Raw genomic sequence first — 14310 nt, forward strand, 5'->3', positions numbered from 1 at the left:
CCCCACGAAACACTGGAAGAGGTGGGAGCACAGGGCTGGAGACCTGCTGCTGAGTCCCTGGAACAGGGACAGAGCCCCACTGTGGAGCTGCCATGCAGGGCCAGGGCTGGATCCCCACCACAGAGCTGCAGTGCAGGGCCAGAGCCCCTGACATGGGGCCCCTGTTGCAGAGCTGGAGCTCCTGCCACATGACCCCCATCATAGCATCAGGCCTCGCTGTGGTTTGGGGCTGGAACATGGGGCCCCTGTTGGAGCGCAGGACTGGAGCCTCTGCTAGAGCCCCTGCCACAGTGCAGGGCCAGAGCCAGGTGCACCTGCTGGAGTGTGGGCCAGGGTGGGAGCCCCTGCCACGCGGTTCTCACCAGAGCCCCAGGAGCAGCAGCAGCAGGAGCTGGCCTGCCTCATGAGCAGCCCTCAGGCAGCACAAGGGCAGAGGGGCACCCTGGCTGACCCTACACCCACCACACTAAATGGTAAAGCTCTGCATCTTTATTTATTATTAATGAAGTTGTTGTAAGGAGGAATATTAGTGACTTCAAAAAGTATCGTCGGCACTTGGACCATACATTGGGGTCTAGAGATCAAATTTCAGCACTGCACCACAGAAAGGCTGCTGAGCCCTGTGTTAGAGTTTCAGTCAGGCCGTATCAAATTCACAGCCATCTAGAACATGTCACAGACCATGAAGTCTGGCATATTGTGTTTACTTTAGATTATGCAGATTTCACAGGTGAAATCAGCATTTCTCAAATTGAATGTCCTGACTCAAAAAGGGAGTTACAGGGGCTTACAAGCTCATTTCAGGAGGTTCATGGTATTGCCATCCTTACTTTTGCACTACCTCCAGACCTGGACAACTGGAAAGCAGTGTTCGTAACTCTGGCATTTGCCCAGTTCTGAAGGCAACACCCCACCAGCTGCAATGCAAAAGGATGGTAATAGCATACCCATGTCGCCCTTACTTCTGTACTGTTACTTTCAGAACTGGGTGGCCAGAGAATGCCCAGATCTGCAAACAGCAGCACCGGTGGTAATACAACAAATGTCAACACAAAAACTATGTGGATGCTCTGGAAAGCCTTCTCTTGACAGACAGAGCATCCAGAACAACGGGCAGCCCTGTCTGTTGTGTTTCCACATACCTATTTTGTCAAGAGAGCAGCCAGTCAGTCAGTCAAGCCACTCTGAGGACAGAGCAGAGCACTCAATTCTACTGGCTTTTGTGTGTGGCCACACTCTGTCAACCGAAGTTTTATCAAGAAATCTCTTCCAACCATGACTTTACATGACAGACCACCATAGGGTACCCATCGCCTAAGTGAATGAAAGTGGAGTCTGTTTAAGATCAGGTCCAGTTTAAGTACAGCAGAGGTAACAACATTATTATTGCGTTTAAAATAACTAAATTTATAAAACTTATACCTTCAAAGAGACAAACTACTTTAAGATTTCCACAAAATAAATTATGTGTAAATGCATCAACTGACAAAAGAGAAATCTGCATTCTCCTTGTCTTTATGAAGTTGCCTTTGAATGTCCATTCAAAAAGCAAAATAATAGATAATTCCCCAAGCATGAGAACAAATCTATCCAAGTTAATATTTAAGTAGGTGAGCAGAAAAGCCTGATAACTTGTACAAAACAAAACAGCAGAAATGTAGCACTTTAAAGACTAACAAAATTATTTACTCTATTGATGAGCTTTCATGGGACAGGCCCATTTCATGAGATCAATCTCATTTCCAAAACAGACTGACATAAGTACAGAGGACCCTAAAAAAAATTGCAAGAAAATCTGACAAATTAAATACATAGAACTGACTGAGGAGAATGAGGGGGATGTTAATCATCCTGCCTGAGATAATGACCAGCACCAAAGGAAGGGAAGCAGTCCTTGTAATGCATGAGGTAATTGATGCTTCTGTTCATACCAGGTGGTAATGTATCAAATTTGAATTTTTGGTCCTCTGGACTTATGTATTCCAAATGAGATTGATCTGAAGTGGGTCTGTCCCATGAAAGCTGATCACCAAATAAATAATTTTGTTAGTCTTTAAAGTGCTACATTTCTGCTGTTTTGTTTTGTTGGAGTACAGACTAACAAGGCTACTTCTCTATAACCTGTATTCCATTGTTTCTGGTGACACACCTACAACTCACAATTTTAGCTTAATTTCATGAGGTAACAAACTTTTCGTGCTTCCATTAAATAACAAGCCTACTTTTCAAACTATTTAAAATGTGTTTTTAACCTTTTCACCTTTTGATAGTTATATGGTTACGGTGACCTTAATATAATTTAGCCACGTACCCACTGCCTTTTGTTGACTCTCTCCGAACCTGACATCGGGGGAGAATACAGTTTTCAGAGTATGTTAAAATGACAGGAAAACAACTACAATTTTTTCTTCACTACGTCTAGGCTGCAATAGAGTTTAAGCCGACCACGGCTAAGTAAGGCGACAGGCAGCAAAACCAGCCCATGGATGCGCGGGGGTGGGGTGTTTGCGGCAAGGTGCAAGAACCCCAAGCTACCCGGGAATGGCAGTAGTCCGGCGATGAACTGCCTCCCCGCCCGAGCACGAGGCAGATGGCTGGAAAACGCGCTCACAGACTGGCTGTGACCTCAGAACAACGTCCGTCTCCAGGCCGCGACGCGGCAAATATGGCGCGTACCGGCCCGAGGGGCAGATGTCAGTCGCAAAAGAGGATGAGGGGAGGCCCGCCCCGTAGCCGGCACTGGAAGGGGTCACGGCGCTCACGGAGAAAGAGAATCTGGCCCGGGAGGCGGGAAGAGCGGAATTCGCGCCTCGAGAGCTGCCTGGTTCCGCTACAAAAGCACAATGGATCTCACTGCCGCTGCACTGCACCCAAATACACATGCGCCACAGCCCTTCCCACTGCCGCGTTCTAATGAAACCACCTCAGCAACACTAGACCCTCTCTATGCCAAATTAGGAACACGCACTACTTTGAAATCTACGACGGATAATGAATATTGTACGCAAGCGCGCGCTCTTGCACATCCTAGCCGTAGCATTGTCGCGAACTTTTCACTTGCGCATGCGCTGGCGTTGAGCCTCCTTTAGGTGCGCATGCGCCCTTCTTCCTCTTGTAGACGTAAGCGGGGTTGGCGGGCTGTGCGCAGCGTGGCTATCGCGATACTTGCGTGTCCGCGACGCCATTCTACCTACCTGCCTCTGCGTTCCCTGCGTAGTTTGCCAAGTAAGCAGCTTGCCCACGGGTGAGAAGCGAAGAGAAGGTGATTTCTTCACCCTCCGCCTGCCTTAGAGTCGACCGGCGCCCCACATCGCGGCGCGTGAGGGCCCTCCGGTGAGTACGGGGGAAGGGCCCGAGTTAGCCGCAGCCCAGCCAGCCCGCTACTCCGAAGGAGGTGGCTGCAGCTGTTCGGGCCCTGGGGCTGGAGACCTTTTCCCCCCGAGCCGGGCGAGGATGTTGAGGGTACCGGAAGGTGTGAGCCCCTTTTGGTGGGTGGCGATATGGCGGCGTCTGTTTTCGAGGCCTATCTCGGGCGCGGCCGCCATTTTGAGTGGTGGCGTTGAACGCGACAGAGTCTGTGGGAGCCCGATTTGCGCGGCAGGTAGCCTGTGGGGGTGGAGTTGGCGGGATTTCTGGGGGAGATGGGAGCTGGCCCCTCCGGGTTTGTTTCCCTGGTGGGATGGGGTGGTTGGAAGCGGGAGTGGCTGAGTAGCTGCGGTAAATGGCGGGTGGAAGCGGGCGGCCTTGTCCCCGCCCTGGGGGTGGTGGGAGAGGCGCGCTCTTGGCGGTAGGTGGTATTGCGGTCTGGCTGAGGAGCAGCGGTGTCCACAAAGGCGGGCGGCGACGGTGAGACGTTTGGCTCTTGCTGATGAAGAGGCGGCGGCGCCATACTAACGCGTGCGGGTGCTCGTTATTGTCATCTCAGTGCCCAGCCTCGCGGCCTATTGTGAGACCCTCCCCTGCCGCATGTGTGAAAGCAGCGGCCGCGCGCCCCGCGGGATTAGTGTGATCTGATGAGCCACCCGCCCACCCATTCACAGTGGATTAGTCGTGTCCCTTTCCCGGGTTACTGCAATCGGCGTCCCAAAGACTTCTTCTATCGGGATAATATTTTGTGCCTCACGAGGGTGTTGTGGGAATTAATCCATTAACAGATACACTGCGCTTGGAAGACAAAATTGACTTATGTAAGTGCTAATAATAGTAGTAGTAGTTCTAGTATAACAAAACTTTCTTGTTTTGTGAGCACAGTGCCATATATTTATTCTAAAATTAACATCTTCTGATGCTTGATGCAAGTCTTTATAGTTTATAAACAGGTATTTTGATGTGTTCCTGAAATTTGAATCATATTATAAAAAGTGCTGTTCCAGGACCCAAGTTAAAGCTGAGGTGTAACCTCTGTTCCTGTTCTGTCTACTTCTGAGTCTGTCCTTGTTTTCTATAGTCTCTTTTTCTTTCATTTTCTTTTTGGGTTTTCAATTTAAAATATTCTGTAGCTCATTAGTAAAATTATTCTCATGTCTTTTAAAAAAAGACCATATAGCAGATGATGTTTAAAATGCCACAGTAGTCGACTTAATATGTCAAGAATTGAGGGGTTTTTTTTGTTTGTTTGCAGAATCTTAACTCCCCTTTAAGGCAAGTGAGGTTGTATATGTTTATAAGAGAGATTTTAGAGGAATTGTGTACTGAGCTTTGGTGTGTGTGAATCTAAATCTCTTGGGGTATAGTACCCTGTCCCATACTTGAAACCGTTCTGGAAGCACCTTGCATATTATAACGAAACTCTAGAATGTTGTAGTAGTAGTAGTAGTAGTAATAAAAAACTGATGAAGAATCTTTTTAGTTTGTAAGTGAGGTAGAATTAAATATGTATGGAGTTGGGTTTTGGTGGGGGGGGTTAGTAATATGTTATAATTTTAAAATGCTACTTATCTTTTTTCCACAGTGTGTTCATTTAATTATCAAGATGGACTGGGCTGGAAAACACAATGGTCCAAATGATACATCTAGTGATGGAACAGTACGACTTCGTGGACTGCCGTTTGGTTGCAGCAAAGAGGAGATTGTTCAGTTCTTTCAAGGTATCTCTAGTATAATCAAAGTATAGCTACTTTGGTTTTATATTTTTATCACATCAGTATTCCACATAGTTTAACCTTTTAATGCTCACTTTTTGGATGGGGTGGGGATGTCTTATTTTAGATTTAGACTGTTTTCACAAACTATTAATTACACGCTTCTAATTAATACAAATAATTTAGATTCAGTGAAGACTAGAGTATGTCTAACATCAAGGTAGTAAATGTATGATGTATATTGGAAAAACTTACTGTGTTAGAATTTAGAGGACAGTTTAAAATATTTGATAGGTTGTTATATTTTTATATATTTAGGTGGACTTATTTTTGTATATCTTAAAAAACACTACTAGAACAGATATGGCTAAATCATTAATTTTTAATAAGAAACACTGGCTTGTTTTGTTGGGTGATGGGGGAAGCTAAGCTGCTTTTTTTTTTGTTGTTTAGATTTGCTTTAAGTATTTGCTACAGATGGGAATGTTTCAGCCTTTAACACTGTTCCCCTTGATGGGGTTATTTGTCCTTGGGTTAAAGGGTTGGAAATCGTGCCAAATGGGATAACATTGACGCTGGACTACCAGGGGAGAAGCACAGGGGAGGCCTTCGTGCAGTTTGCTTCAAAGGAGATAGCAGAAAATGCTCTGGGGAAACACAAGGAAAGAATAGGGCACAGGTGGGGATGGAGAGTTTGGGATGGTGTTAAATCTTTATTTTTGGGGGTTGTGGGTCAGTAATGCTTTTTGGGGGTGGGGTGGGGACCATAATCTTTTAAGTGGCTATTTTAAAGAATTTATAATTATGATCCTAAATTTAACTTGGAAAATACAATAGATTTGGGGGGAGGTGGGGGAAGATAGTAACACCATATAGCTTTGTCTTTTTGTGTAGGGTATTCTTTGATAAATCTGCTATAGTTAGCCATTTTTCAACTGTATTATTTCATATGGGGGGACAATTTTCAGAGACTTTATTTAATTTTTACAGTAGACTTTTCAAGTAGTAAATTTTTACCAATGTAAAATTTTCTTTTGATACACTTAAGAATCTTAAGGCTTTCGGTGAAACTTAAGTTGTATGGTGTATCTAGTCACTTTTTACTGGATTTTGTATCTAGTTATTAAAATGTCATTCAAATAATTTTGTACAACTTTCTGTTTCAGACAACTTGTGCCTGTATTCTTATTTGTGCCTTGAAAATCCTTTCTTACTTAGGTATATTGAAATCTTCAAAAGTAGTAAGAGCGAAATCAGAGGATTCTATGACCCGCCAAGAAGAATGATGGGACAACAGCGGCCAGGACCATATGATAGACCATTAGGCGGAAGAGGGGGTTATTATGGAGCTGGGCGTGGAAGTATGTATGACAGAATGCGTCGAGGAGGTGGTGGATATGACGGTGGTATGTGTATCTAATGAACAAAGGTTCTGTTGTCAGTTTCTTCATGTTTCTGACATTGTCCAGAAATACAGAAGGGGCAGTAATTTCAGTACATGCTAGGTTTGGAGAGTCTTTCTGAATTGATTGCTATGTATGTTGTCATTGCCATATGGGATTTGTTTGAAATGTCTTTAAATTGATGCAGAGATTTTTGTTTATACTGATGCTGAGAGATATAATCACCACGTGTTGCAAAAATGTTAGACAGTATTTTTGTGATCATAGTAGATTCTCACACTTTTTCTCTTCAAATTATACAGGATATGGTGGCTTTGATGATTATGGTGGCTATAATAACTATGGCTACGGAAATGATGGCTATGATGACAGAATGAGAGATGGGAGAGGTAAAAATCAAGAATTAATAACATACATTGAACTATTGAAAATGGTATTCCCTAAGAATACCAAGAGGGTAGGGATGTTAGTGTAGCCAGTTAACTGGTAGGGCTGCAGCAGCTCCCTACCTGTCACAGGCTGAGGTGTGCTGTAGCTGGACCAGAGTAGTCCCTTCTGTGGTGGCAGAGGGGTGACTGGGGCCTGGAATGGCCCCCACCACCATCCCACATGTTTGTTTAAACGCAAGGGTGAACAAAATGTTTTTATGTCTGGTCTTCTCTCTGACCCAGGCCCCTGTCTAATGTAATCCAAATGGATGGAATTTATGTTCATATGGGGGGTGGGTGGGAAACTTTCTGCACATATAAGAAAGTATGTGGAATGTGGGAACTTTATTAATTGGTATATAAATGTTGAATACACATACAGTAACATTTCAGCATCTCTTTTAAGGAGAAATTTACAAAATTTTAAACACCACCAGCACCACCCCCAATTTTGTTCATCCCTGAGTTTACCTCTTAAACTTAGCATTTAACTGGTTAACCATTTCAGCAGGACTTCTCATCCTTATGAGAAGGGTATTCTCCTTATGTGAGAAGGAATTTGAGATTGTTGACTTAAAAGAAAAATCTCAGGCATGTTATGAGTGTTTGGTGTTAAAATGCTTCTGTAATTAGTGTTGGAGCTATGGTTGTACTCATCTCCCAGTCAAGAGTGGCAGTTGTTTGATGTGCATACTTTCAAAAAAGCAACTAGTAATAGTAATGGAACCTCAACTTTTCATGAGTTTAAGTGTATTCTTTTACAGGTATGGGAGGACATGGTTATGGTGGAGCTGGAGATGCAGGTTCAGGTTTCCATGGTGGTCATTTTGTTCATATGAGAGGATTACCTTTTCGAGCTACAGAAAATGATATTGCAAATGTAAGTGTTTGTAGGAAACTTTGCCCACTGTTGGGCTGTAACTTGGTACATGCCAATTATGGTTATTCTTTCTTACAGTTGTTCATCTTTTTGTGAGCCATGAATCTTGTGAATCTAATTATAGTCTTCCTTGAAGCGGAAACAACTGCTTCTGTGTGCAGCAACACAACTCCTGAACTCAACTTAAGATAGGGGTTTTCCAAAGTATTGGAGACAGGCACTCAGCTTTGACTAAAAGTCTGAATGGCAGGTGGTTAAATCTGCAAATTCTTATGAAAATCCCATTCTACCACACAATTGTGTGGTTTTTTTTAACTAGAAGTGTGAGATGATCAGGATTATGGCTTGGCTTTGAGATTTTGCTGCAGAAAATCTTGATCTTGGAGCTCCTAATTAAAAGCACTTTTCTCAAACTTACTAGTGGTGTTAGTAGCACATTGTGAAACAGCAGAAATAATAGAAATTGAACATCTTAAAAGTTGTGATCTGTTATTGATATTGGATGGACCAACCAGCAAGTAGGTAGTTGCTAAAATTTCCCAGCCAAAATTGAAAGCTATTTAGGTTTTACGTTTGCTTGTGTGGTACTGCACTAATGACCATCTGACTTCTCTACACTCTAGTCTTGTAATCCAACAGCAGTTAACCTCTCAGATTGAGGAATGCTTTTGGTCATTCAGACAGTGGGATTGCCGTTACCAGTGTTTAGATAACATAGAGGGTTTTTTTAATTTTTTAGCGGGGGGCGGGTGTCAGCCTGCCAAAGTTGGAAATAACTGCAGTTTTAAACCCAGAAGCAGTCCTTCTCTAAGGTTTAGAGCAGCAGTCCTAGAGTCAATTTGGTATCAAGCCCAGTAACTTGTGGTTTGAAATAGAAAGTATGTTCTTCAAAATGCAAGTTTGATTTTAAGGATTCCATGTGACTGTTCACTGCTTGTTGCTCCAGTCCTGATTTAGGGGAAGGCAAATACACATGCCTCAAATTAAAATAAAATTTCAGCTTCCTGTCACTGATTTTATTGTTTAAAAAAAAAAAAAAAAAAAAAAAAGCATTGCTCTAAAATTTGGATGAGCCCACCTACTTTGGACTGGTAGCTTCCTTGATGTGAGAACCTGAAATTATTATTGAATCCATAGATTAGTAGTTTTTGCTGAGGTTGGAATGCCATTTATCTAGAATACTTTACTTATTCTGTACAATACCTGTGGCAGGTAAAATTCCGGTCATGATTTGGTGTCCATATTTCTCATTTGCATGGCTAAGGTGCATATGTAGGAATCTCTGTTCTGCAAACACATTCTTAAGTGCTTACAGGTTAGAAGCTTTAACTTACAAAAAATCTAGTGTAGTATTATCAGTGTGGTGTTTTAAAAGCTTCAACTATGAAAGCATTTACCTAAGTGAAGCTTTTGTTTTCCTTCAGATGTTCTCCCTTAGATGGAATGCCATTGTTTTATCACATTTACTCTGTTGCTCTTACTTTGTTTTCTTTAACAAATTGTCATACCTAGTCTACCACTATGACAAAACTTAAGATCAAGCTGTAAAATGGCTGTTTTTATTCATAATGTTGGGGCCTTTGGATAAATGTTACTCTGGTAAGTGAGGTAGTATTCATGAGTATGGTTATGTCTAGAAGGGGAATTAATCTGTTAATACTCTGTGAATAAAGTATTGGACTGAGCCAGTTAGAACCAAAATAATTTAGTAATCCCAAACAATTTATTTTAAATTTGTGAGCTCTAAAATTGTAATTTTAAATTGCTACTAAAGTTTAATACAGCACTTGAACTTTTTCGATATTCATGCATGAATATTGTTTTAGTTTTTCTCACCACTGAATCCTATAAGAGTTCACATTGATATTGGAGCAGATGGAAGAGCAACAGGAGAAGCAGATGTGGAATTTGTAACTCATGAAGATGCAGTGGCTGCCATGTCTAAGGATAAAAATAACATGCGTAAGTATTACCAGTATATGAACTTAAACCCACCCTAATAAGATTGTGTTGTACGTATCCTTGATGAGAACTATCATTGGGTGTTACACATGCTTATGCAGATGAGCTGAGAGCATACTATGATTTCACTTTATGCTTTCTCTCTAAAATGCTTTATTGGCAGTGGGAAGGAGAATCTGAACTAAAGGTGCTATCAACACAACTAGAACCCACTAGCCTTAGGTGTAGAGTGGCAATAGAGAGGAGGCAAGCTCTTGCATTTGAAACTGGGGTCCCACACTTGCAGCCTATGGGACAAAGAATATTTGCAGTCCACTCCAGAGGAAGGGCAGAGTATGTCCAAACTTGTCCTCTAAGCCATCCTCCCTCTGCCTCTCCATTGCATCCTGTTTCCTGGCAGGCTTGGCCGTAAGGATTAAGGGAAGGGAGTCTTCGCACAGGGTGGTGGCAGCAGCAGTTGGATTGCCACTCCTTCTGACAGTGGGAGCTGCAGGGAAGTAGCCCATACTCAGCAGGTGTACTTGCTCTACTTCCCTGCAGCTTCTGTCACCATAGGGAATTTGGGGGGGGGGAGGAGAGAAGGCTGCTGCTGTTGTCTCTATGCCCATGCATGCCTCTAACCCCCTTTTCCTCCCATCCCTGTAACCTTCAAGGCCATGTCCCTCAGGGTGCAGTGAGGGGAAGGGAGTGCACATCGCAGATGGATTCAGACACCCTCCTACACCCACCATCTCCTGGGCCTTATTTGTGAATATTCTCTGGCTTACAGGTGGCCTGTGGGCCAGGAGTTTGAGGCCTCTGGTATAAACATTGCATATCTGCATACTCCAAAGGTTTATTAGAATATGTGTGCTTTCACTGAGGCTGCAGCGTGGCTTGGTTTGCCTGTTTATCTAGCTTCATTTCAAGTTATTTGTGGGAAGAATAACACTTAGTCTGAATGAAACCTGTTCACTCAGGCTATGGCTACACTGCAGCCCTATTATTTTGCAATATATATTGAAATAACACAAGCACACACAATGCATTTTGAAATCGTACCCAGCTATTTTGAAATGGTATTCCTGGGTCCACAGCATTATTTTGAAATAGTGCCACTGGAGCCTATTCTGGTTTATTTCAAAACCATTGCCTCAATAAACCCTATTTTGAAATAGGTGTTAATTCCTCTGTTTGAGGGTTACCAGTTTCAGAATAATGCACCCACTGTTTTGAAATAGTGTGCGCGTAGTCTAGAAAACAGCTGTTATTTCAAAATAAAAGCAATTATTTTGAAATAACTGGGCATATGTATCTGAGACTTAACAGAGCATGTGCAGCGTACATCTCAGGTCTGGCATGTAATAGGTACATGTAGGCAAGATGCTTCAATAACCACAGTTAAGTTTTTTGTTCCTTTTTGAGACTACCAGTAAAGGTGCAAAGTGTAACAGTCGCAATTAATGTGAAAAGTTAACCTACTAAGAACTAATCTTAAGAACACCCACTCATGTTACATAGGCTAGGAAGCAATCTCACTTTTCCCATAAAACTTTAGTTCTACACAGGTATGAGTCCATCTCTCCTTGTATCTGATCTAGCCTTTTAATAAATGGTCTAAACGCTTTTTTCTTTTTTTTTTTTAAAAAGAACATCGATATATTGAGCTGTTCCTGAATTCAACTGCTGGAGGTGGCTCTGGAATGGGAGGCTATGGCAGAGATGGCATGGGTATGCATGACTTCAAACTTTAGTTCCAAGGAAAAAATGGGAACTTGGTGTCATAACATTGCATGTTTTACCTTCCAGATCAAGGAGGTTATGGCTCTGTTGGCAGAATGGGAATGGGTAGCAATTACAGTGGAGGATATGGTACACCTGATGGCCTGGGTGGATATGGTAAGTAGTAATTTAAATGAACTAGCTACAAGTCCTACTTTGCAAGTTTCTATGCAGTTGAAGTGCCAACTTGAAATTTTATAATTGGAACATCCTTTAAAACTTGGAACTCTTCTTTTGTATTTAACCAGAGGTGCTCTTTTTATTTTAGGCCTGCTTTCCTGCCCTATGTGAATCCGTCAAACTTTTGTGGCAGCTGTAGCAGTTGCTGACATACAGAAAAGAAATATTAAAATAAAATTAATTACTCCTTAATTTAAGAATAAGGGGTTCTTAATCATCTAAGAGGGTCTCAGTGGATCAAATTGCAGACTATTTTTGAAATGGATAACTTCATAGAATTAAGTACGCTATTTTTAATACTCTTGTTTGGCAGGTCGTGGCAGTGGAAATAGCGGTGGATACTATGGGCAAGGCAGTATGGGTGGAGGTGGATGGCGTGGAATGTATTGAAGAATGACCTTGCTTCTACAAAATATCCTGGAAGAAACAGTATCTGGTCTACTAGACTTTCTTACAAAATTTAATTTCTTTTGTATTTTAAGAACTTTATAATGACTGAAGGAATGTGTTTTCACAATATTATTTGGTAAGCAACAGACTGTGGTGGGAGAATCTGTTTTCTGTAGGTTTTATTTGTTGCATACTCCTTGACTTTAAATAAATTTTTATATTCAAACCACTGATGTTGATACTTTTTATACCAGCTACTCCTACAGATGTACTGCATACTCAAGAATGCATTTGGTTTAAGATATTCTGTTGGTTTATTAAAGGTGGTTGTATTGTAACTTCTCTGAACAGTGATTCAATTTTCTGTAAACATGGTATAATTGAAACTTAAAGAAACACTTGTTAAAAGGAATGATAGAAAAGTAGACTAGTTCATTTTTGATTACAGCCTATTCTAAATTTGGCTTTCAAGTGTACACTATGGGGGAAAAGAAGCCCACAAACTACATTATGGGTGTGGAGGCTAAAACTTACAAATTCTCCTTCCTTGTATCTTCAAATGCACAATTGCATGGGTTGGGGTCTGATCTGTGCCCATAGGAACGGACAACTGTTTGCTGATTCTCATATTAATGCTAGATAATAGTACACATTTCACATTTATTGATCAAAATCTCAGTCCACTCAGAAGTTTGTCAGGCTATTTTCAAATGTTACTTTTTATTCTATACAAATAGGACAACAAATAAATGGGGTGGAGTACTTTGTTTAGACTAAAGTAAACACTCAGAATGTTAAAAGCCATTTAAGGCAAATGGCATAAGGGTCTTCTCATGAGTCTATCTGGAAAAACTTTGCTACTGAATAGATGTCCTGCATCTATTCAAAATGTGGCAGTCCACCCAACCACATCTTGGTAATGTTTTTGTGCATTTGTGACATGTAAGATGTTTGAAGACATGAACATAACTGATGAACAGTGAAGAAAGGGTATTTCATAATTCTCAGCCACCATGCTCTTCTAAATTTTAACTGCTTGTCCTCAAATGCCTCCCTTTAATTTGTCAAATGTGATTTTGGCTATTGAAAGTTTGTCACTTTTTTGTTGGGTTTTTTGCTAGTAATGTATTCGTAATAAATGTCTTATTGTGGGAGACAACAGCATGGAGTTTATTTTGCTAGGAAGTGTGTGCGTCAAATTTAGCTTAAGAAGGCGATAAAACAGCTGAGGGTCTTAAAGTTCAGTGTCATTACATCTCCCAGCAGTATTGACCTTTTTCACTTCCTTACCTCAAATTCTTTCTTGTCTTAGAGCAGATCCTATGGTAAACTCCAGCTAAATCAGTGTGTCCTTGACCTGAAAAGAAAGCTGACTGTCAGAACCCATTTGAAATTCGTGCTCTAGACCCTTTTTCAGGATTTGGTGGAGTAAACTCTTAAATTCAGAGTGTCTGCATTCAGAGTAAGTGGCCTGGCTAGAGAAAAGCATGCAGTTTAAATAGTGGAAAAAGGGAAAGCTGCTTTGATTAGTCCAATACTATGCTACCTACTTTCAGTATGAATAAAATTCACTTCAGTCTAGAATACTCTGGACCGAACAGCAACACTCCGTTAAATGAGCTTTCTGCAATCCCATAGTGAGGAGAGACACACATTTAGGATAAAACTAAGTAAGTTTCAGTTACAGTTAGAAAAATTGGATATCTCTAATTTTGGTGTTGGACAAATAGGCCTGCAAGTAAGGACTTTTGTGAATTGATTTCAGGAAGTTGGGAATTGTGAAAGTATTCCTGCTGTCCATTTTTGTTTCTTGAAACTGACTCAGCTAAAGTTCAGTCAGTACAAATTCAATACCATTACCATTTAGTCATGAATGTGTTTTTTAAAAATATATATAATTATTCAGGGCCTTAACTGTATTAAGTGTGCAGTACAAGAGATCTTTGGAAAATGAGGTTCTTTCATGAAGTTTTTTCCGTTTGTTTCTCTGACCTCTTAAGCAAAATTACCAAAGAGAAGTATGTTTCGTTATGGTGATGGTGCAAATGGTGGTGTGATGTTAGAGGGAACACTACTCTAGTCCTCAAAGGCTTTTTCATGCTTGGGCAGATTAAATTTAATGTGTGCTAAGACAGTGTATTTGAGTACTGCTAATAGGAACCTTTTTGCTTTCTGTGCTAATGATGTGGGTAGCTGCCTAAACAGTGGTGCATCTAACTGATGTC

General features: G+C 41.5%; 2 protein-coding genes across 5 annotated transcripts in view; one reads left to right on the forward strand and one right to left on the reverse strand.

Moving 5' to 3' along the window:
* Window positions 1–3135: 3135 nt before the first annotated feature.
* HNRNPH3 (heterogeneous nuclear ribonucleoprotein H3) lies at window positions 3136–12314 on the forward strand. Of its 4 annotated transcripts, none has more exons than XM_075000215.1 (10): window positions 3136–3333; window positions 4952–5087; window positions 5622–5760; window positions 6300–6487; window positions 6787–6873; window positions 7677–7792; window positions 9619–9754; window positions 11384–11464; window positions 11543–11632; window positions 12009–12314. In XM_075000215.1, exons 2-10 carry the CDS (start codon window positions 4973–4975, stop codon window positions 12083–12085), a joined length of 1029 nt encoding a protein of 342 aa, XP_074856316.1. In that variant the 5' UTR covers window positions 3136–3333; window positions 4952–4972; the 3' UTR covers window positions 12086–12314. The 4 variants fall into 4 exon arrangements, with proteins under 4 accessions (XP_074856316.1, XP_074856318.1, XP_074856317.1 ...); XM_075000217.1 differs by having other exon boundaries at window positions 3137–3333; window positions 6300–6442; XM_075000216.1 differs by lacking the exon at window positions 3136–3333 and adding an exon at window positions 3923–4187.
* A 1078-nt stretch (window positions 12315–13392) lies between these two features.
* The window catches only part of RUFY2 (RUN and FYVE domain containing 2), a 71941-nt gene continuing 71023 nt past the window's right edge, over window positions 13393–14310 (reverse strand). Inside the window, exon 18 of the mRNA XM_075000221.1 lies at window positions 13393–13442. Within this exon, the coding sequence (XP_074856322.1) occupies window positions 13422–13442 (21 nt within the window). The 3' untranslated portion in view covers window positions 13393–13421. The remainder of the gene's footprint in view (window positions 13443–14310) is intronic.

The sequence above is a fragment of the Carettochelys insculpta genome, chromosome 7 (assembly GCF_033958435.1).
Source record: "Carettochelys insculpta isolate YL-2023 chromosome 7, ASM3395843v1, whole genome shotgun sequence".
In the NCBI taxonomy this organism is placed as follows: domain Eukaryota; kingdom Metazoa; phylum Chordata; order Testudines; family Carettochelyidae; genus Carettochelys; species Carettochelys insculpta.